Here is a 20964-nt window from a genome sequence, read left to right as displayed (position 1 = left end):
CCCCACTGGGCTTCCGCCCAGTCTGCAGGGTCCGTGAGGACTCCTGATTGACTCACTCACACACTCATTCAAAACACCCGCCCAGCAGCCAGCCCCGCGCTGAAGCCGGAGGGGACCGCAGTGAACCCAACCGACCCAGTCCAGGCCGAGGGCGCTGGCCGTGCAGCCCCGAGGACTGACGAGTTGGGAGGCCCTCCCGAGCCCGGGGCTGTGGGCCGGGTCTCAAGAGGACACTTCGGCCGGGAGGGAGAGAGCACGCGAGGGCGCCTGGTTGGTCTGGGGAGGGTGGACAGGGAAGATTCCTAGAGGAGGAGGATTCCTACAGGCCGTTAGGGGAGAAATGCCCATCGCCATAGGGGTTGCGGGTGAAGGGGCCAGAGGGGAAGACCAGCTGATGATGCAAAGGTGCACGGGGAGGTTTGCGTTCCATTCTAGTAGCCATGGGGGAGGGAGGTGGAGAACGTTGACGGAGGAGAGAGGGGTGCAGTTCTGCGTTTTGGGAAGAACCCTTGGCTCCTCAGTGGAAAGCTGATTGCAGAGGACATCCTGAGGGCAAGAGCCCCTTCAAAAGAGGCTGTGAAGAAACGACAGTAGGGGGCAGGAAGAATAAAAATCAGTTGAGAACTATCCAGGATATAGAAGAGAATCAAGTGGCAGGAATTGGAGGCTGGCTGGACAGAATTGAGGGAGAAGGAGGGATCTTGGATGGCTGTGGGTATTGGCTAGAGGCAGGAAGCCCTAGAGCTGGGTGGAGTAAAGGAGGGATGAGCTCAGACTTGGACCTGGTGAGCCAGCGGGAGGTGGTGGTGGAGGAAAGGTACCCAGAGAAATCATGTAATCAACAACTAGCTGCCATAGGCAGGGCTTGAGGTGTGTCAGGCACTCTACTAAGTACTTCTCAGATTATTAATGTCATCCTCACAATAAATCCATAAGGTAGGTGTTTGTTACCCCCTACCTTGGAGAAGCTAGAGACTTAGAAGGAATAGAGAGGTAGAAGGAAAGTGGTTTAGGAGTAGGTGGTGAAGCTGGAGAAGGGTCTAGAATTCATGAGAGAGGCCAAAAGGTTAGAGAAGGAAAGCTCCCTCATGGCCCATCCATATCTGTAGTCTGAGGCCTCCAAGGGTCTGTGGCATGGAACTGTAAGTGAGGGCAGATCCTAGGAGATCTGTGGAAGTCTGGGACTCTCTGGGTATCTACAGGATCTGCTAGCAGCCATAGGTTGCTGAGGGGGGTAGGGTCTCTGGTGACAGTCTGTTTGGGCTGTGTCTGGAGTCTTTTAAAGAGGACGTGGTTTACAGGCTGAGATCTGGAGTAGGGGGATTGAATATATAACTCATATAGATCCCAAGAGGTTGGGGGGTGGTGATAGATAGAATATAAGGACACTGCTAGGGTGAGGCATTCTGGGGGAGGATATATTAGACCTGAGAGGACCCATGTTGTTAATGAGGCCTAAGTTGCTGGGAGCTGAGACAATTCTCAGCTAGGGTTGTGGCAAAACTGCTCAAGTTCTCAAGATCTGGGCAGGTGACCTGGGTAGGGGATCAGAATGGGGGTAGGGGAGCTAAGGTGGAAAACTTCACACAGGCCTGGCCATGACCAACTGGCCCAGCCTCAAATATGGAGATAATTCATGGGCAAGTCATATCTCAGGCTTGAGAAACTCACAGCAAAGCCACAATACACCCAGCCATACAAGGGCTTAAACACGAGGGGGCTACTAGGCCCACCTTCTGGACATATGTATAAGGTCCCTCACCTGACCCATGACAGATGGTGATAGCAGGACTCCACCCTGGATGATTAGCCCCAGATAGACCAGCAGAAGCCCTCAGTAAACCCCCAGGTCTGCCTCCCCAGCCATGTCACTTCTTGGGACTTATTGGCTAGGTTTCTCCAGTGGCCCTGGGTTGTGATTTTTAATTATGGAACCGTGACCTATGATCATGGGATGACTTATGATCATGGGATGACATATGATCATGGGATCATGCTGGATGGATCTGTCTTCAGTATCCCCAGAGCACTCAGAGTGTTCCCAAGATGATCTACTTTGGAGTAGATGCTCTGAGAGATATGGTCCTTAACCATAGGTTTGGACTGGACTGGTCCTACATGGGCAATAATATAAACTAGAAATTTAAAGGGGTAGTTAGGAGATGCCAGAATTTGCCTTGACATGAATGATACCTGTGTGACAGTTATCCACAGGGAGTAGCTGCTTCAGGAGCTGTCATTTGAGTTCAGGGCCCTTCAGGCTGGCACTTCTATTTCTTATGGTAAAGAGTGGGGAGACTGAGAATCCCACTGGGGCCAAGTCAAAGAACACAAGCGTCCAGCTTCGGTTCTCTCCCCATACTTGCACCACAGCATCAGGGCAGGGGAGTTTGCACTGGGAACTGCCACAAGTTCCTGCCCCTCCCTTCTGCCTGCACCTCTGGGACTCAGCAAAGCTTGTCCCTGGAACTCCAGAATCGGATTCATGACCCTTTAGTATCAGATCTGGAGGCTGCAGCCAGATCTGCTGGAAAAGAGCAGGGGACTCAGGCTGTTTAAGACCTCTCAGGCTCATCTCCAGGAGGGCAAACTGGACATTTCTAGGATCAAGACAGCCCTGACATGTCACTTCCCACTCCAAGAAATGTTTGATCCTTCTAGCACCTAAGACAGGGCACCTCTGAAGAGTATCCCTTCCTTCAGTACTCAGGGGAAGGACTTGGGGTTCACCTTACCATATCTAGCCCATCCTCTGGATTTTTCAGAAACCTTGCAAAAGGGATGCGACAGACTGTCTAGAAACGCCAGGAGGACTGGACAAAAAGCATATATGCTGATGGGATAATGATGGCAGAAAGGCAGTCTGCAGGGGCTGGGAACTCTGCAGAAAGAGCATCAGGATCCGGGACAACACTGGTGGTCTTGACCCCTCCACCCCCAGTGAATCAAGAAATCAGGCAGCGAGGCTCTGGGGGCTGCTTTTATGGGGACGACCTGACAGAGGGCATGGTCCGTACAAAACCGGGAACAATACATACATATATATATTATATACAGAGACGGGGTCCTCCAAGGACGGGGCAGGGGCGGCCGCTAGCCCGAGAAGCCGGAAGCGCCCCGCGGCCCCGCCCACCGGCTCCGCCCCCTCCATCTGCCGGGTGAAGCACAGGGGCCCGGCACTGAGACAGCCAGCTCTTCCGGGGGTGGGGGCACGTCTGAGGGAAAGAGAGGGGCAAGAAATACTGATAGATGTTAATGGTCTATTTACAGGGAACAAGGAGAGGCCGAAACGGATGGAAAGGGGTTGTTTTTAAAAAATGAACAAAAACCCAGGCTTGGGGCAGGGGCATGAGCAAGTGGCAAAACGAGATGGATTTTGAAAGGGGAGGGGTTTGGGGGGGTCTCACCTCCTTGGTCAAAGCCCCAATTTGGGGTTGAAGTGGGGGAAACGGAGTCGATTTCACTTAGAAAGCAGGCTGCCAGCGGGGCAGCCCTGGTCTCCAAAAAGAAGAGTAGTAAAATTTCGCCCTCCAGTCAAAACATTGGAAAACAGCGGGGGCGGGGTGGAGGGAGGCTGAATCTCTGCGATGTTAGTACAAGGCTTCCAAGTGTGGCCCTGGGCAGGGCTGCGAAGGGCAGGGCCTGGCTTTTCAGTGAGAACTGTTGCCCTTGCTTGAGACTGGCGTCTCTGCAACCAGGCCCCCTAAGCTGACCTCCCCTCCTCCCTGACATTCCCAGGCTTGGCCAGGAAACCTGGACCCCAGAGAGGCCACAGAACAGTTCAGGAGGAGGTTATGGCTATTTGGCACCTGGGAGAGGGGAGGCACAAGGAGAAATTGAGGGCTGCTGCTCTTTCCAGGAAAAGGGGAGCTGGGGACCAGGTGTCCTGGACTCTACTTTCCTCTACTCTCACTCCCCTTTCCCTGAAGGATACATGAGAAATCAGTGCAGGGCCAGGCCCAGCTGCTGGGCTCTATCCTTCCCAGGATAGGGAACAGGTACAGGAGGTGTTGAGGCAACCCCCACCCCCAAGCAGGAGGGTCAGAATGCAACAGACAGCACAATGATAGGGGAGAGGGAAGGGCCAAGAAGGTAGAAAGAATCTCAAGTCAAGAGGCCCAGGGGCATCCAGAAGCCCCATGGGTAGGGAGCAGCCTCCAGTTGGCGAGATGCTGGGAGAGCCTCAGCCCCACTCCAGTCCAGAGACAAAGGCTGGAGGTTGTAAAGTCTGGCAGTTTGTTCTGCAGGTCCATGTGTCCATCCACCACCCAGGCCAGCCCTAAGCTTCCCTTGGCCTCTATGCCTCAGCCCTATGGAGCAAGAAGGAGGCCGCCCTTCCAGCCACCAGTGTCTGCCTGGGCCACCTTAAGGGGGCCTGTGATATGGGCCCTCTGGTCCCTGAAGCTGGGGGGAGGTGGGGTGGAAGGATAGGGGGAGTCGGGGCACCTGTCCCCAGGCAGAAAGAGGGTGGGGTGGGGTATTGAGGACAGGGGAGGGAGGACAATGGGAGGGGATTATTATTGTCCGGTCAAGGAATGATTCCTGTTAAGTAGAATTGGAATTCCTCAGTGTTTGCAGATTTCCTTCCAGTTCTGAGATCTGGAAAACAAGGATTGGTGGTCAAGCTTGGGCACCAAACATGACCCTGCTCCCTCCACCACCCCAGTGAGGAAATGACCCTGAGCTCCCAGCCAGCAGCATCCTGGGGCCCACAGGTGCTAGTTGGGGCAATCATGCTGCTCCCTTCACAGAGCCCTGCCCCCAGGTTACCCTTGAGCCTACCTTGTCCAGGAGCTTGTCCATTTCCTCCTTCCGGGCTAGCTCCGACTCCTCCAGAACCCGTCGCTGTGCAGTCTCCTTTTTCAGGAACTCGATCTCCCTGGAGACAGGTGATGGACAGATGGTGGGTAAGGGTATGTGGTCTGGCTTCTGTCCACCGAAGAATCAGGGTCCTCATCCCTGTCCTCAGATCCACTGCCAGCTCTGCTGCACTGCTTCTTAGGTCAGGAGGTCCCAGGTTTCCTAATGTCTCCATGGCCTGGCCCTGCGCTGCCTCTGGGCCCTAGTCATTCCAGGCCCAAGTACCCCACCGTGGGGTCCTCCAACCTCTGTGCTCCTTGTCTCTCTGCTCGGGGGAGGGGATAGGGACTACCACTGAAGGCAACTCAATACTCCTGGGCCCAGGACCCACAGCCTCCTACCACGTACTTCTGCTGGTAGTCCTTGATGAGGCGTTTGGCCTTGCTGTACTTGCGCTCCAGGGCCTGGTACTGGGCCTGGGTCTCCCGCAGGTGCTCGTCCACAGCCTGGCACAGGCTCTGGGCCTCGCCCCAGTAGCCCTCCAGTTTCTCCATGCGCTCCTTGTTCTCCTCCACACTCTGCTCCAGCTGTGCCTTCTCCACCCGCCAGCGCCCCTTCTCCTGCTCCAGGCTCTGCAGCTGAGAGGGAGGAGTGGCCCTGGGTTGGTGTGGGCCAGAGGGAGCTCAAGGGATCCCCATCTGGCACTGGGGCCAGAATCTCCTGAGGATTCCTGCAGACATGGAACCCACTGACCCCCAACTACTTATTCTCCTTGGCTGAGCCTGGGAACTGAAACCCAGAGGGAGAAGACATAGGACCCCAGCCTCAGGGTTCCTAGCCAGGGTCCCTGTCACTGCACCACACTCCCAGGGAGGCAGGAGACCTCTGTTAGCCACTGACTAGGTCTTACAGCTCAGTCTCAAGCCTCAGCCCTCCCATCTATAAAATTGGAATGACAACTGCCACCACTGCCCCCTCCCCCCGCCTCTAGCTTGCAAGGGAGCTTTTAACACAGATGAGATGGAAGATGTGAAAGACATCACATCAGCAATGGTGAGGGTCATTACTGCTCTCTGTCTTTTCTGCAGTCCCGGCCGCTGAAGCTTCTGGGGCTTCTTGAACAATCTAGTCTCTCCCAGGTCCCAGGTAACTTTTGGTCCCCAACTGCTCAGCCTTTGTTCTCTCCACACATACTACCTGGGGCAGGGACCCACCTCCCTCACCACCTCTGTGTCCTGAGCCCCAAATCCCAATCTTCAGCCCGAATTCACTCCCAATTTCCAGCTCTCCAATTACTGGAGATAGCTCCAGTCCTATCTCCCAGCTCCTCGTAGGCACCATGCCCCAAACCAGAGTCCCCATCTGCATAAACCAATGCCTCCTTTCCAGACTTTCTCACCTGTTTGAAGGCACCACCATTTCAGTCACCTCAGAAGCAGCTACTTTGTTCTCTGTGGCCCAGCCACACAAATCTTCCTGTAGACCCTCAGACTTGCCAAAGGGCCTTTGCACATGCTGTTCCCTCTGTGGGGAGTGGCATGTACTCTCTCTGGCTAGTTTTTCCTCACCAGCTTGTCCCATGCTCTCTACTCCATCTATCACTGCCCCAGAGAAGCTCCCTGTAACTCTAGCAGCAAAACATGGCCCATTTTCACCTGGGCCAAGTTTTTTCTGCTCTAGGAGCTTAGCAGCCCTGTCCACTCCTACAGAGTCCCGTGTCAGTTTGTAACAACAGTCACTGGTGTGCAGACTGTAAGCTGCAGGAGGACACGGACCAACTCTGCTTTTGCCCATCGTGATGAGTGACTGGAATAGTGTCAGCCATCTAGAAGTAACTTGATGGATGTTTGTAAATTGGAGGCCCCTTAGGTCAAATACAGCTTGTGATCCCAGAGACTCAGGAGGCTGAGGAAGGAGGGTCACAAGTTCAAAGCCAGCCTCAGCAACTTAGTGAGGCCCTAAGCAACTCAGCAAGACCCTGTCTCAAAAATAAAAAAGACTGAGGATGTAGCTCAGTGATAAAATGCCCTTGAGTTCAATCCCCAGTACAAAAAAAAACTGAAGGCCCTCTTGCTCTCTGTGACCCTGGACAGAACTCTGACTTGCCCGCCCCTCCCCCCCTTTTGAATGCCCTGCATACTCCCAGGAACATGGCCTGTCACCTCAACCCTGGAAATGAGGTTCTGACCCACTCTTCCTTTCCACACCCCTGACTTGTATCTGGGTAGTCCTGGACCACTCTAACAGGTACTGCCCAGGCCTCCAACCAGTTTGCCAGCCTCTAAGTCCTTTCTACCCTCACATCCTCCCACTTTTTGAGCAGTGACCTTTTGAAAATCCCCAGTGACTGCACAGCCCCCTGTCATCTGTAGCCAAGGCTAGAGTCCTTAGAGGGAAGACGGCACACTGCTGGGCACAGCCCACTCTAGTCCAGCCTGCCCACATGACTGCCCTTCAGCCTGACAGCCTTCTCCCAGAGCCAGCCTCCAAGTTCCAGCTTGTCTCCCTGTGAGGAATGCCCTTGCTGTGCCTCAGCCACTTACATCCTGCCCACTCCATGCACAAGTGGGAGTGAATGCACACGTGTACCTGGGTGTGTTGGGTCCACGTGGCCCCTGTAGACCCATCTCTCCCAAACTAGAAAACTTGTGGGGGTGCAACTCCTTCACTATGAAGTCTGTGTATCTATGCTTACAAGAGTGCTGGCACCCAGTGTTCTTGTAAGCATCTGTGCATGGACATATGCATGTTTGTATGTCACATGTCACCACCTGGTGCTGTCAGCATTAGCATCTGTGATGCTTGCTCAGGTGAAAATATGCATGTCCTGTAACACTTCCCAAGCCAGGTGCTCTAAATGATGGTCACACCAATGTGTCTCAGAGCACTCAAGGGCAGTGGGTCCACGTATCTTGCTAATGGTCTTGGGTAGAATGTCATAAGAAGCACAGGTGCCGTTGTCCTGTGATTAGGACTCTTCAGAGGGTGTGTGTGTCTAGGTGTCTGGGTCTGTGGGTACCATGTACCTGGGTTAAGGCTGGCACATATCAGTGTGTGTTCCTTTGGTAGTGTGTATTTGGCCTGTACATGGAGGAAGTGTGTGGGACAATGTAAACCAAGACATCTAGAGCTCAACTTAGCTGCTCCACTGTAACAGCTGACACTTGACTTTTGACTGATCACCTCCTGTGTGAGGGACTGTGCATTATCTCATTTAATCCTTAACAGGCTCCTAGGTGCTGCTAGTATTTTTACTCCATTTTTTTTTTTTTTTTAGTTGTCGATGGACACAATACCTTTATTTTATTTGTTTATTTTTATATGGTTCTGGGGATTGAACCCAGTGCCTCATGCATGCTAGGCAAGCACTCTACCACTGATCCACAACCCTGACCCCATTTTTGCCCCATCTTAACAGTTGAGGAGATGGACGCCCAGAGTGGCATATGAACGGTGCAGCAGATGGGGTCCAAGCTCGCACTCTCAGTCTGCATTCCCTCACCTCACAGCAGTCTGCTCCATGAGCACCTGTGGCCGTGGGTGGAGTACGGGTGTTGACTGCTGCAGGTGTGAGGGGGGATCCTCCCTCCGGCCCTCAGGCCTGCCCCTCGACACACATGCAGACGCACACAATAGCACACGTGCACACACATGCACCCTCACCTTCCTTTTCAGCTGCTGGATCTCTGCCTCGGTTACAGCATGCTTGATCTGGAGCTGCAGGGCAGAGGGGGTGGTACTCAGCTCAGCAGGGCCACCACCCAGGGCCACCACCCTGGGCTTTCCTCCTACCTCTTTGAACTTGTGCACCAGCTTCTCAGGCTCCATGTCCACAGGAGACAATGCATCTTCATTCTCTGCTAGCTCAAACACCTCGATGGCCATCTCGCCACCTGGGAATGTGGGGCTCAGCTCCTCATCCTCGTCAGTGGCATATTCCCCTGTCTGTGAAGGGAGACAAGTGGCCGTGGGCCCTACCCACCCTGTTGGGTGTTCAGCAACCTGTGACTAGAGCTGAGACCAGTAGCTGTCTGCCCGTGTCATACTTGGAGCTGGCCAGGGGTGGGTTCATGCCTCCCCCAATAGCCCAGGGAGTCCCCTGAAGGCAGGGGTAGTTTCCCCATAAGACTAGGACCCTGAAAAACATCCCATACTGTGCCCTTCACAGTATGGGTCCCCTGAGGTCTGCACCTGTCTCCCTCCTTAGATTAGGACCCCTGAGGTCAGGGGCTATGTCCTATGCTCAGAGTGGGGACTGTGCGAGGGACCAGGAAGGTTCTCTGAAGACAAAGGGTGTAACTCTTCCATCAGACTAGGGGTTCTCTGAGTGAAGGATCTGCTTTTCCTCCCTCAGACCGGGACTCCACAAGGGGTTTGGGCTTCTTTACCAGGCCTGAGAAAGCCTAGGAGGAGACGTCTGTACTGCTTCATCTGGCCAGCAGAGGGCAACCAAGCCACCAGGCAGGCCCAAGTCCCTACCTCCTCATCATCCTCCCCATACTGGGCGTATCTCTGCTCCATCATCTCCCGCTGCCATCGCTCTTGTTCCAAGGTCTGCTGAATTAGCTGGGCTACTTCACTCTGCTCTCCCGGCCGCTCCCGGCCAATCATAAACCTGCAGGGGCACCAGTGTCATCCCCTGCCTATCTTCAGCTGGTAATGCCAGCATCCTCCCTGCTAGTGCTCCCCTCTCCAGGCCCAGGCCCTCCCAGGGGAGGTGAAATGAGAGGCTGAGTCCAGAGGCTGCAGTGTTAATAATGAATGGAGGAACTGGGGGGCCTTACTGAGTTTCCTTCCCAGAGGAGGCAGGAAGGCCCACTAACCCTCCTGGCCAGTTAATGGGAGGTGGATATCAGCCAAACTTTGGGCTGGACTGCAGAGGACATAAGCTCAGGAGCTGCCAGCATAGGGGGCTCTCTCACCACCATGTGGGAGAAAAATGAGGCAGGGGAATGGCAAAGTTGACCCATCCGGGAGGGCTGGGGCTGTGGAGGTGTGTCTTGGGTTGGCTCCAAGTCCCTGAACTTCAGGAAGGGGCGGGATGATGCTGACTGAAGATTAGGATGGAGAGGAAACAGTGGAACTTCCAGGCACCAGCCCCTCCTCCCATGGCTACCCACATCCTGTTTCTCTCCACCACCCTTTCCTGGGGGTAGTGCCCCTCTTGTAGGGGGAAGGGAGTGATCCTTAAATGTTATGCCAGAGATGAAATGGACACAGGGAATTTGGAACCCAATTCCTGGGTTTCTGGGTTCAGGGAGCAGTCTTCCCAGGATTGCTTGGGCAAGCTGGGAGAGTGGTTTGAAGCGCAAATGAGAGGAGCCCAGTTTGATTGGCATTCACCCTGAACACCTTGGTTCTTTAAAGAGTGAGTCAGATACAGGCAGGGGAAAGGAGAACAAGCCCAAGTGGACAGTGTGGAGGGGCATGGGTGGTGGGCCTAGAAACCTGAGTATTGGTGGCCAGCAGTGGCCAGGGAGCTCAGGGTGGAAGGCAGGCCTGGAGCAGGGGACTATGGACACAGAAATTTTTGCAGATAAGGAGCCAGTGAAACCTTGACTGGATGTGAGCAGGTGGACAGAGTAGCCACATGAGGGCCCAGCCTCCTGCCTGCTTCCATCCCACCCTTCCCCACCCCTTGGGCTCTCACCGCACTCGGCCCTTGGTGTTCCTGAGCACGGAAGCTGCAAAGCTCTGGGTTACTCCCACCAGACTCGTTCCATCCACCTCCACCAGGAGATCATTCACCTGAATCCTAGGGGAGGTGACATTGGTTAAGGGGGTTATAAGGGGAACCGTGACCCTGCGGCAGAGATGAACCCCTCCCATCAGAAACCTGAGGTGTTTTGTCTACCTGCAAAATATTCATGATATCAGGGGATTAGGTGTTGACCAGGCCCACCTGTGTGAATAGGAAGACCTTGGCAAGCCAACCAGACACAGGTGTCTAGGACTGGGAGAGGCGGCAGGTACACTTCCTGTAACAATCACACTCTTGCCCCCTCCTCCATCACACTCAACAGAGTGGTGTGACATCCTCAGAGTTCACCTCTGCCATGCATACATGCCCCATGCCGCCCTCTTACATGGACATTTCTGCCCAGACCTGAGTCCCCAGACGTTTTCTCAAGAGTCTCAGATCTGAGCAGCACCCTGGTGCTCACCCACACTGACAGAGGTACATCCCACAGGCACTCCAGCTCTGCCTCCAGAGGCCCTGTCCTCCACTCAGGGCCGAGATGGGGTGATGGAGCCTGGACTGCCCTGGTCGGTGGGGACTTGAGTACCTCCTTCCCCCACTCCCACCTCTGTCTGGAGAACTGCAGGCTTTCTATCAGGGCTCCCCATGGAAATGGAGACACAGCCTACCGCAAACAGCTGGCCCCACAGGTCCCAAGCCCTCACATGGCACGAGCTTTCGGACACACTCATGCACACACACACTCCCCAATCAGCAGGTGACAATGAGTGAGGATCTGGAAAATTCAATTTGGAAGGGAGAGGAGGCAAATAAAAGAGCAGGGGGCCGGGGTTGTGGCTCAGTGGCAGAGAGCTCGCCTAGCACGGGTGAGGCACTGGGTTCGATCCTCAGCACCACAGAAAAATAAATAAAATAAAGGTATAAAAAAAAAAGAGCAGGGACTGTCACCCTTTCTGTTCTCTGTCCCTCTCCATGCCACCAGGGCCACAACAAGCAGAAACCCTCTGAATGGGGAACTAGGTTCTACCAACATGACCCCAAGGTCAGCCAGCCCTCACAAAGACACCTGCTCATCTGTCACAGGAGAGGGTCTGGGTTTGGGGGTGCCACCACCAAGGACTCCTGATGCCAAGCTCTCACTTACAGTCTCCCTTGGGGGTGCCAACAGCACTGCTCACCTACACCCTACCTCCCCACTGCAGCATAAGCACAGGAGAAGAGCTGGCACAGGTGTGACCCTGTTGGCCCAGAGCTTCATGAAACCCTCCCTGGTCCCTCTGGCCCACAGAACTTACCCTCCACCACAGATGCTCTGCACAGGCACACACGACACAGACAAAGAGCAGCCCCACCCCCAGAGCGCACCCCAGCTGGTCTCATCACACCAACACCAGGATCCCCCTGCCTGCCTTCTGCTCTCCTGCCTGGAACTTCCTGCCCTTGCTGGGCCTAGCCAACTCCCGTCCAGCCTTCAGCTCTCAGCTCCCATGTCACTTCCTCCAGGAGGCCTTCCCTGACTCCCAGAGAAATCAAGCCTCCTGTGTTCTATCTTTATGTAATGTTCTCCATTCTGCCACTTTCTCTGTGTCCCTTGTCTGGTGTCCCCTTTACTACACTGCCTGCTTCCTGAGGGCAAGGCTGTCAACACTGACCACGTGGGGCCAGGCACCAGCCCACGGACAGCCAGGCACACTGTATTTATTTGGTGAAAGAAATGCCCCAACATACCCAGAAAAACAGCCCATGCTCCCGGTACAATGCCAATACACACAAGAAGACACACAGTCACCATCTTCACTACACCTCCTCTAGAATGCCAGCACCATAAGCGAGGGGTTCCCATCTGTTTGTCCACTGCGCATCCCTGGGGCCGGGCACAGCACCTGGCAGCGCAGCGCTCCACAAACATCTGAACCACACAGAGCACACAAGCTCCCAGGAACAGCCTGTCCCCCCACACAGTGGCTTGTTTCACAGATGACATTGGGGAGGGGGTTTAAGAGGAGTGGGGAGGTTGGGGGTGGTACCTGCCATCCCGATGGGCTGCGCCACCTTCCGTCACAGTTTTGACGAAGATGCCCAGCTTCTCCAGGCCCATGTCGGCCCCAGCCCCCATGCCGATGATGCTGATGCCCAGACCTTCAGAGTCTGCTGGACAGAAGGGCAAGATGTCAGGGACAGCAGGACATCCTTCAACCTGAACCCTCACTTTAGGGAACAGCTCCCCTCCAGGAGGCAGTCCTCAAGCTTAGAGGATGACCCCCAACTGGGAAAGGGGCATGGTTCTGTCCACCCCTCTTTGCCAGGACACCAAGAATAGCACTTGGCTCATTCGCTCCCCTTTGCCCCTTTTAAAGAGCTCACAGGCAACAGAGTATGCCAAGGGCAGTGGGAGTGAGAGACTACTACACATGCAGATAAGAGCACATGGCCGGATACTACAGTGATGCAGCCACGTCATGCTTAGAGCAGCACAACACACAAGAGCTAAGCTATGGAGCCAACCTAGTGCCCTTCAACAGATGAACGGATTGTGATATATACACACAGTGGAGTGTTACTCAACCAGAGAGGACTGGAATTTTGGCATTTGCTGATAAATTGATGGATCTGAAGACTATGATGCTAACAAAATAAGCCAAGACCCCAAAAGTCAAAGACTGCATGTTTTCTCTGATATGTGGAAGCTAGTCCAAAGAGAGTCGGGGGAACTCGGGGATTCCATTAAATACAAGAGAGATGGGTGGACTAGATGATGGGGATTGAGTTGGAAGGAGGAGGAACGGGATAAGGGAAGAATAATGGAATGAATCTGACCTAACCTTCCTAAGTTCCTATATGAATAGACAACAGTGAATTTCACCATTGTATGTACCCACAAGACACTATTTAAAAAACACTAAAATTAAATACAGAAAGATTAGTAAAGGGAAGAGAATAGGGAAAAGGAGGGAAGAGGGAAGGGAAAGGGCAAGTACTGGGAACTTAATAGAGCAAATTGTATTCCATGCTTTTACTATTATATCAAAGTGAGTCCTAATGTTATGCATAATTAAAAAGACCCAATAAAAAGAGAGAAAGTGTGTGGCTGGAATGGGGTCTGTGACAGGACTTGGCCTTAATCCTTTGGTCCCTCTCCAAGCAGTCTCATCTATACCCAGAGCTTCACTGACCAAAAACCTTGTTTTCTCTTGCCTACTTCCTCAGCCACATTGGTCCGGTCTACCTCATGGGCCTCTGATATCCAAACTGGTGACCTTCCCTCCCTCAGACACTCCTCCAGGGGCTGGCACCACCACCCTCCTACTGCCAGACCTGGGAAGCACCCCACTCCCTCATAGCCTCCGATGAGCCAAATCCCACCAGGCCCTGTTGATCCCCCACCCCTGCTCTGCCGACACCTGGTCCACACCACAGTGGTCTCTCCATTCACTGCTGATCCTGCATCACAGCCTGATGTGGTCTTCCTTCTAGAATACCTTCCCCATGCCCTGCAATAGCTCCCAGTCCATCTCAGGGAAAAGGCATGGTCTGGGGGCCCTGTCTTCACACCCTTCCTGCTTTCACTGTGAAAATGCATCCAAGCCCCTCTTCTCTCTCCCTCACCCCCTGAGTTCCTTCTCTTCAAGCTCACTCAAGTGTTGCTCCCTTAGGCACTGCCCGCTCTCTGGTCAGGTTCTGTTAAATGCTTTTACAGTAGCAACCCTCTCTTTCCACACCTGTTACGATTCCTAAGGACACAGTGGCTGCTCATCTATGTCTACTCCCTGTTGTCTCCCTGAGGGGACACCTCCCTGAGAGAGGGAGCCTGGTTTGGCACCAACCCTCCAACAGAGCCCAGGGCCTAGCACAGGGTGGTTTGTTAACTGGATGAGTGGGGCAGGGAGCACCCCTGCTGGGCTGGAGTGCATGAGCAGCTGTGGGGCACTCGTGAGGGAGGCAAGATAGGGCTGCCAAGGGTCCAAGTTGCAGGAGAAGCCCAGCATGTTTGTGAGAGCCCCGGAGTGCTCCTCGGAGGCTGGCACCAGAGAGGAGCCTAGGTGAGCCCAGGTGGCCTAGACCAGGCCTCTCACCCTTCTCCAGCTCCACAGGGAACAGCTCCAACCTCTCCACCCGCTTCTCCAGTTCATATTCTGCAGAGGCCGCCATGGGATCCACATCCTCATTGCGCCGGTCATAGTCCTCGTTGGAGTAGGTGCTGAATACCTGGGGAAGGGCAGCTTGTCAGAGGCTCCAAGAGGGCAAGGGCAGAGCTGGCATGAAGAGGCTGAGCCCCACTGATGCCCCCTGCTCCCCTCCTGCCACAGGCCTTTCCCTTATCCTCATCCCCCAGTCCTGGGATGACCCCGGCTCTGAGCAAAGTTCTTGGGCCTGCAGCAGGGGCAAAAAAGAAAGGCACCCAGCCTGCCTCAGCCACACTGCAGCCAGAGCTAGCGCAGCAGGTCTGTGCAGAGCAGACGGGCACTACTGGAGGGACTGTCAGGCTCAAGAACCTAGATACCCAGAGCAGAGCGAGAGAGTGAAGGACAAGACCCAAGGGTCAGACAGGTGAGGGTGGACATTAAGACAGAAAGATGGGAACAGCTGAGCAAAGAGGGAGAGGAGCGGGATAAAGGATGGCGACTGTGCTGGAGGATGCCAGGTGTGGGGTGGGGGCAGGAGGGAGTGATGGGAGAGGCAGACAGGACCCCACTCTGCCCTGCACCTGAGGTGGACTGGGGGTAGGGGAGGGAAGCAGGAAGGATCCTCTCTACTCCTATGGAGAAGGGCAGGCCCTCCAACCCCAGGGGCACCTCAGGGGCAACAGCAAAGGCAAAAGCTGGCCCTTATGCCCAGGCCTGTGTCCCTCTGGATTGGCTGCTGAGTTGTGCCTCCTGTAACCAGGAGACCCAGGGAGAGACCCTAGGACCCATGCCCTGAGAGGACCAGGGATCCTGGGGAAGGGGCAGCCTCTCTGCCTCTGCCATGGTATCCTCGGTATCTCTTGGCTGTCCCCCTCCTCCTGGGTATCTCTGTCAAGGGGAACTCCCCAGCTCCCCCCTTCCCTCAAAGGACCAGAGAAGATGGGGCAGGAGCTCTGTGGGAGTGCTTGGTTCTGGTCACAGGCAGGGTGCCCCCATGGGAGTGTAATGAGCACTGTTTGGGGTTCCATGACTTGCTTGGCTTCACTGCCTGTGTTGACAGGTTGGCACTACTTGGAGCCAAGTGGGGACAGGGGAGGGAAGGAGCAGCTCTAGCAGCTGGCTGGGCCTGAGGAGCTGCAGTGGGACAGCGTTTCCCCCAAGAACCCTGCCAGGGCCCCCTCTGCTCTAGGAGCCGGCCCCATGGGCACTCTTGTGTCCCAGCCTTTGTTTGGGCTTGCTCCATGTCATCCCCACCCCCAACCACAGAGGCTCCCTGGCATGGTGGAAGGGGGAGGGGCACTTATAGGACTAAATAGAAGCATAGCTGGGAGGGGCCTATGTGGTCACTTAGTCCAATGCCCTCAATTTTACAGCCTGAAAGGCACTCAGGATCAGGCCCATGGGGATCATCTGGCACTGTGCAGTGGTAAGTGGGCTGTTTTCCCAACATCTGTCAGAATCCCAAGCCCCTTGGAGGAAAAGGACACCCATTCCACATATAATCCAAGACGCTGGGTCCGCTGGCCAATTCACAAGGGTTAGTCAGTGGCTGGGCAGGGTGGGACCATACCAGCTGGGCTCTGGCAGGTGGGTGACCAGTGACTTTGTTCCCATCGCACAAGTGCTCCAGGCCTTGGGACAAGGGCTGCGGTAAACCTAGACTCACTTTTGCATCTGAGGAACCTTCACCTCTGCTCCAGGGTAGAAGGTCTTCCATTCCTTTCCTGGTTACCCCACTACCACCACAGACATCCCACTGCAACCCCTAACACACCTTTCCATCTTGTCATGGGTCTTGCCCTCCCGTCTTTCCTCAGCTCATCAAACCTGTTCATTTTTCTTTTTTTCTTTCTTTCTTTTTTTTTAACTGGGGATTGAATCCAGGAGCATTTTACCACTGAGACATATCTCCAGTCCTTTTTTATTTTTTGAGACAGGGTCTCCCTAAATTGCTGACAGTCTCACTAAGTTGTTGAGCCTGGCCTCCAATTTACCATCCTCCTGTCTCAACCTCCCGAGTTGCTGGGATTACAGACATGTGCCACAGTTCCCAGTGCCTGTTCACCTTTCAAATCCTGCCCCCTGCAGGAATTCCAGGCCTCAGGTTCAGAGGCCCCAACCCAATAACCCCTCCTATCAAATGGCCCTGGGCCCAGTCCCACCACCCAGGTGACAGTCTGAAACTACATTCTCTGTAGTCCATGGAATACTCTGCTTCCATAAGGGCAACAACTGGGTCACTGGAGGGAGAGGGAACCCTGGACTCAGGATCAATGCAGGGTTGGGGGCAGGGAGAAGGAACCTGCGGCCCCTGCATCAGGGTGGGTAGGAGGAAATCCCCAGCATAGCCAAAAGTCACTCAGCGCCTACATAGTGCCCTGGCTCTCATGCGGGGCGGCCAGTCTCACAGTCACTAGGGAGTCGGGAAGCACTGCTCTAAATCATGTGCTATTTTTTACCAAAAAATCAGGGTAAGGTGTCAGATATAGACAGGCCCAGACCTCACTCCATCTCTGAGGGCTTCCAACTGCTGGTGGGGGCAGGGGTGGGGGCCTCCTGACTCCCTCCCAAGAATACCACATCTTTCACACACTTCAGGATCCCACTGCCTTCAGAGGGGACAGGGGATGGAAAAGGTTCCTAAGGTCCGAGCCAGGGCAAGGGGCAAGCCTGGGAGGAGAATAACAGCCACTCTCCCTTAACCTTTTACTTAGGCTAGGAGGTGAGAGAGGGCAGAGGGTGAGAACCCTGGGCAGGGAGAAAAACTTGGGCAGCTTCAGTGTCCAGGAGTAGTTATGGAAACTGCAAGCAAACAGATGGGGCTTGGCTGGGGAAGGTTAAAAACTGGGCAGGGTCCAGGCCAAGGAGAGTCCCAGGACTTGGATACTTCCACTGGGCAGACCTGGGGCCAGGCATAGATGAGTCTGGGGTGGTGAGAAACATCAAGGCTGAATGTGCCAGTCAAAAGTGGAGGGCAGTGGGGTGGGGGGCTCAGGTTCTTACTTCTTCCCAAGAGACATCCCCTCCTCACCAGCACTACTTTGAGGATCTCAGAGCACAGGCACAGGCCACAAACCAATTACCAACAGTGGTGGTGAGGATGGGAGTGCAAATTGAGACCCCCAAAAGGGGAAGTTCCCATCCTCTTTCAGGGTACTCAAAGAATGTGGCAAGAGCATTTGGGGCCTGCTAAGGCCACTGGAGTCTGTTCTATGGAGCAGCCAAGAGCAAAGGCTTGTGGGCCTCTGCCAGGCACCCTGGGGATCTCCCAGCCCCACCCCTTCTCCTTCATGGTCTGCAGAAGGCCTTCCCCCTCAAGGGTAACAGGAAGTTTCCCTTCCCTATGCAATGAGGGACCTGGGAAGCCAGCCCAGCATAGACCCCAGGGAGCAGAGCCCTAGCGCCAGGGTCTTTCCCTCAGCCTCAGTCACATGTCCATGGCCCTGTTCACCCTCACGACCTGCTTCCCTCTTTCACTTCTGCAAAGTTGGGGTGGGAGTACAGACGAGGAGGAGGGAGGCACACCGTCCAGTCCCCTGCACCTTTGTTTTGGGAAGTTTCTGACTCCCTACTCCCTCACCAGACCTAGCTCCCCTATGGGGGACAGCAGCAAGTGTTTCTAAGCCCCCTGACCCCTCTTTCTCCGAATGGAACAAGTCATCTGTGGGGAGTGACTCCTGAGGACACCCACGCCCTTTCACACCATCCAAGTCCCAGCCTCTGGAAGGCTCTGGAGGAAGGAATGTTTGGGAGAGGAAGGGAAAGCAGGTGTCCCATAGCCCACACGGGGCAGGGCCGGTTCTGCTGGTGCTAGGCGGGGCAGCAAGGCAGAGGAACCTGAGGGCAGGTCGGGGCAGGTCGCCAGGTCACAGACCCGAAAATCGAAAATCGCCTCCCTCTGACAAACAGCTGGAACTCCCCCACGCCCCCCTCAGGGTGGGAACTTCTGGGAAGGGGGCTGGGTGGCAGGGGCTGACTCAGCCTGCCAAACCCCCGCAAGGCGAGGCGGGGGCGACCGCGTGCACGTGGCAGGGGCGGCGCGGGCAGCAGGGGATTCACTCACTTGGATCGGCGCGGTGCTGAAATGGATCTTCCGGCTCGGGGCCGGGTCCTCCTCCTCCGAGAGCCCCGGAATCTCCACGCACCCCGACTCGGGCTCATAGGGGGGCTCCGCGTCTTCCTCGTCTTCTTCATCGTCCTCCTCCAGGGCACTACCCCCAGAGTCCTCCCCGAGCCCACTGTAGGCGCTCACGTCCACCAAGTCCGCCTCCGAGAAGTCCTCCTTCTTGGACTCCTCTGCCTCCTCTGGGGCCACGTCCGGGACCCGCCCATTGCCCACTCCCCTCTCTGGCGCTGCCACTGTAACCGCCTCCTCCTCGGGGGCCGCTTGGGCCTTGGGTTCCTCGGGTGCCGGGCTGGCTGTGGTTCCCGAGGTGCTGCCATTCTCCAGGGCCGCATGGACCGTCACCTCGGCCTGGATCACTTCCCCGGGCGCTGATTCGGCCTCCGACTCCCCGCTCTCCTCCACCTCCACCGGCTTAATCTTGCGCACCTCCCGGGGCTTTGGGGGCGGCCGGGCGGGGGCCACTCGGTGCTGCGGAGGCTGCTGCCCTCCCGGGCCGCGCTCTTTTTCGGCAGGGGCATCCCCCGACGGGGCGGGCGGCNGGAGACCGAGCGGCTGCCCTTCTCGCCGCCGCCGCTGGGGGACTGGCACCTCTGGGTCCTAAAGGGATCGGATTTCCGGGGCCGGAGCCTGTGAGCCCTCCCCTTTCCCTCCACCCCAGCGTCTCGCTTCCCCTGCCTATGGTTGGCTGGGAACCTTCCGCTGTCCCCAGACCATGACCAGTTCTCTTTAGCCTTTCCATCCCGATCTCTGCGGCTTATCTCGACCCGCATAGGCGCACTCCCATTTAAGTTGGGGAGAGGCAACTCAGCCATGGTGGTCTCAGTGCGGCCCCTCTCTTTCCTCAAAGGGAGGGAATGGTGGGGAGGGGCAAAGGATCATTTCTTTGAACGTCTTAGGGCTCCTCAAAGTGCTTCAGGGCTATCAGCATCAAAATCGCTGGGCGACTGGTAAAAATACTGATTTCTAGGCCCTTCTCCAAATCTTGTGAAAGAGAATCTCAGAGACTGGACCCTGGGATCTGCATTTTAACAATTTCCCAAAGAGAATCTTTTTTTTTTTTTTATCTTCGAAGGTGTAAAACCTTGACCCACCGTTTTTGACCTTGCAGTGGTGGAGGAGGAATAATAAAAGGGGGTGGCCCCTTTACCTAAGTGGCAAGGGATCCTTAAACCTGGCCTTTACTCTTGGAAAGTCTGAAGAGAGTGTCCTGTTACCTGCCTGCTCTGCACCGAAATCGAATTCGTGTGTAAATACCCAGACCAGGATACTCTTGTCTCTCAAACAGGAAGAAGGGGTTTGGGAGGAGGAATTCTAGAGGCCTGGGGCCAAAGTTTCCCCAAAGAGAGTTCTAACTTGGCTCTGATTTAAAGGATCCTGGCCACTGCCTGCAAAGGGAGGAGGGGTGACAGTGACCTACACATGCCCTGTCCTGGAAACCCAGAAAGGTGCCTTGAAGATCCCCCATTCCTCACATTCACCACTAGTGGCCTAGGGTTGCCTTTTATCTCTCCACAGCTGTCTGAGTCCTGGAGGTGAAGGTCCACCCTCTGGACAAATCCAGATGTGTTGATCCAGTCTGCAGATCCCAGACGAACAGAGTGGACTCTAGGACCCAGAGAACAACCCAGGCACAAAGCCTCCCCCCCTCTCCTGGCTGCTTCCTGCATCTCGGGCCTTCCTGCAGCCTCTGCCTGCCTCCCCCCCTTCCCTTCCATCCTCTTCCTAATCTCCCACTGGCTCAGTCTTGGCCTGGTAGGGCTGGCGGAGGGAGCTCTGGTACCCCTCCACTATAGGTGTGGGTTTTGCGGGATACTGACCCGTCAGCACGTGCTTAAGAGCTCTGCATGTGGGGGATGGGGTGTGGGGAAGCCGCCTGGGAACCCTGAATATTGGGATGGGAAGGGGCCAGGAACCACAAGAGTGGATCTCAAGACTGGTGCCAAGGGGGAGGAAAGATGTGGGTTCTGAGCTGGAGCCGGAAATGAACCCAGACTTCAGGCTTTCCAATGCCATCTACATCTTTGTCCCATCATACAGGAGATGATCCCCTCCCCAGTTTTGCACTTCCAGATGGTGCAGAGTGAGGACGCCCACCTCAGGCTCCCATCAGTACCACCTTTTTAATGCTTTTTAGAAGGCCTCTTTCTGGAGAAAGCTTTGGGTCTTGGGTTTCCAAGCTTAAGTTTGGGACTTGAACCCCTACCTCAAACCAG

At 55.2% G+C, this 20964-nt stretch overlaps 1 protein-coding gene across 1 annotated transcript; it reads right to left on the bottom strand.

Moving 5' to 3' along the window:
* Positions 1–2967: 2967 nt before the first annotated feature.
* On the bottom strand, positions 2968–19521 carry Ppp1r9b (protein phosphatase 1 regulatory subunit 9B). Its single transcript, XM_048787294.1, has 11 exons — positions 19516–19521; positions 18689–19348; positions 14575–14707; positions 12529–12649; positions 10451–10555; positions 9280–9415; positions 8593–8745; positions 8464–8517; positions 5209–5438; positions 4783–4879; positions 2968–4599 (listed from the first exon to the last, which is right to left on the bottom strand). Exons 1-11 carry the CDS (start codon positions 19519–19521, stop codon positions 4546–4548), a joined length of 1749 nt encoding a protein of 582 aa, XP_048643251.1. The 3' UTR covers positions 2968–4545.
* Positions 19522–20964: the final 1443 nt, after the last annotated feature.

The sequence above is a fragment of the Marmota marmota genome, unplaced genomic scaffold, assembly GCF_001458135.2.
Source record: "Marmota marmota marmota unplaced genomic scaffold, marMar, whole genome shotgun sequence".
In the NCBI taxonomy this organism is placed as follows: Eukaryota; Metazoa; Chordata; class Mammalia; order Rodentia; family Sciuridae; genus Marmota; species Marmota marmota.
Note: the sequence above shows the minus strand (reverse complement) of the source record. Positions and strands in the feature narration are given on the sequence as shown.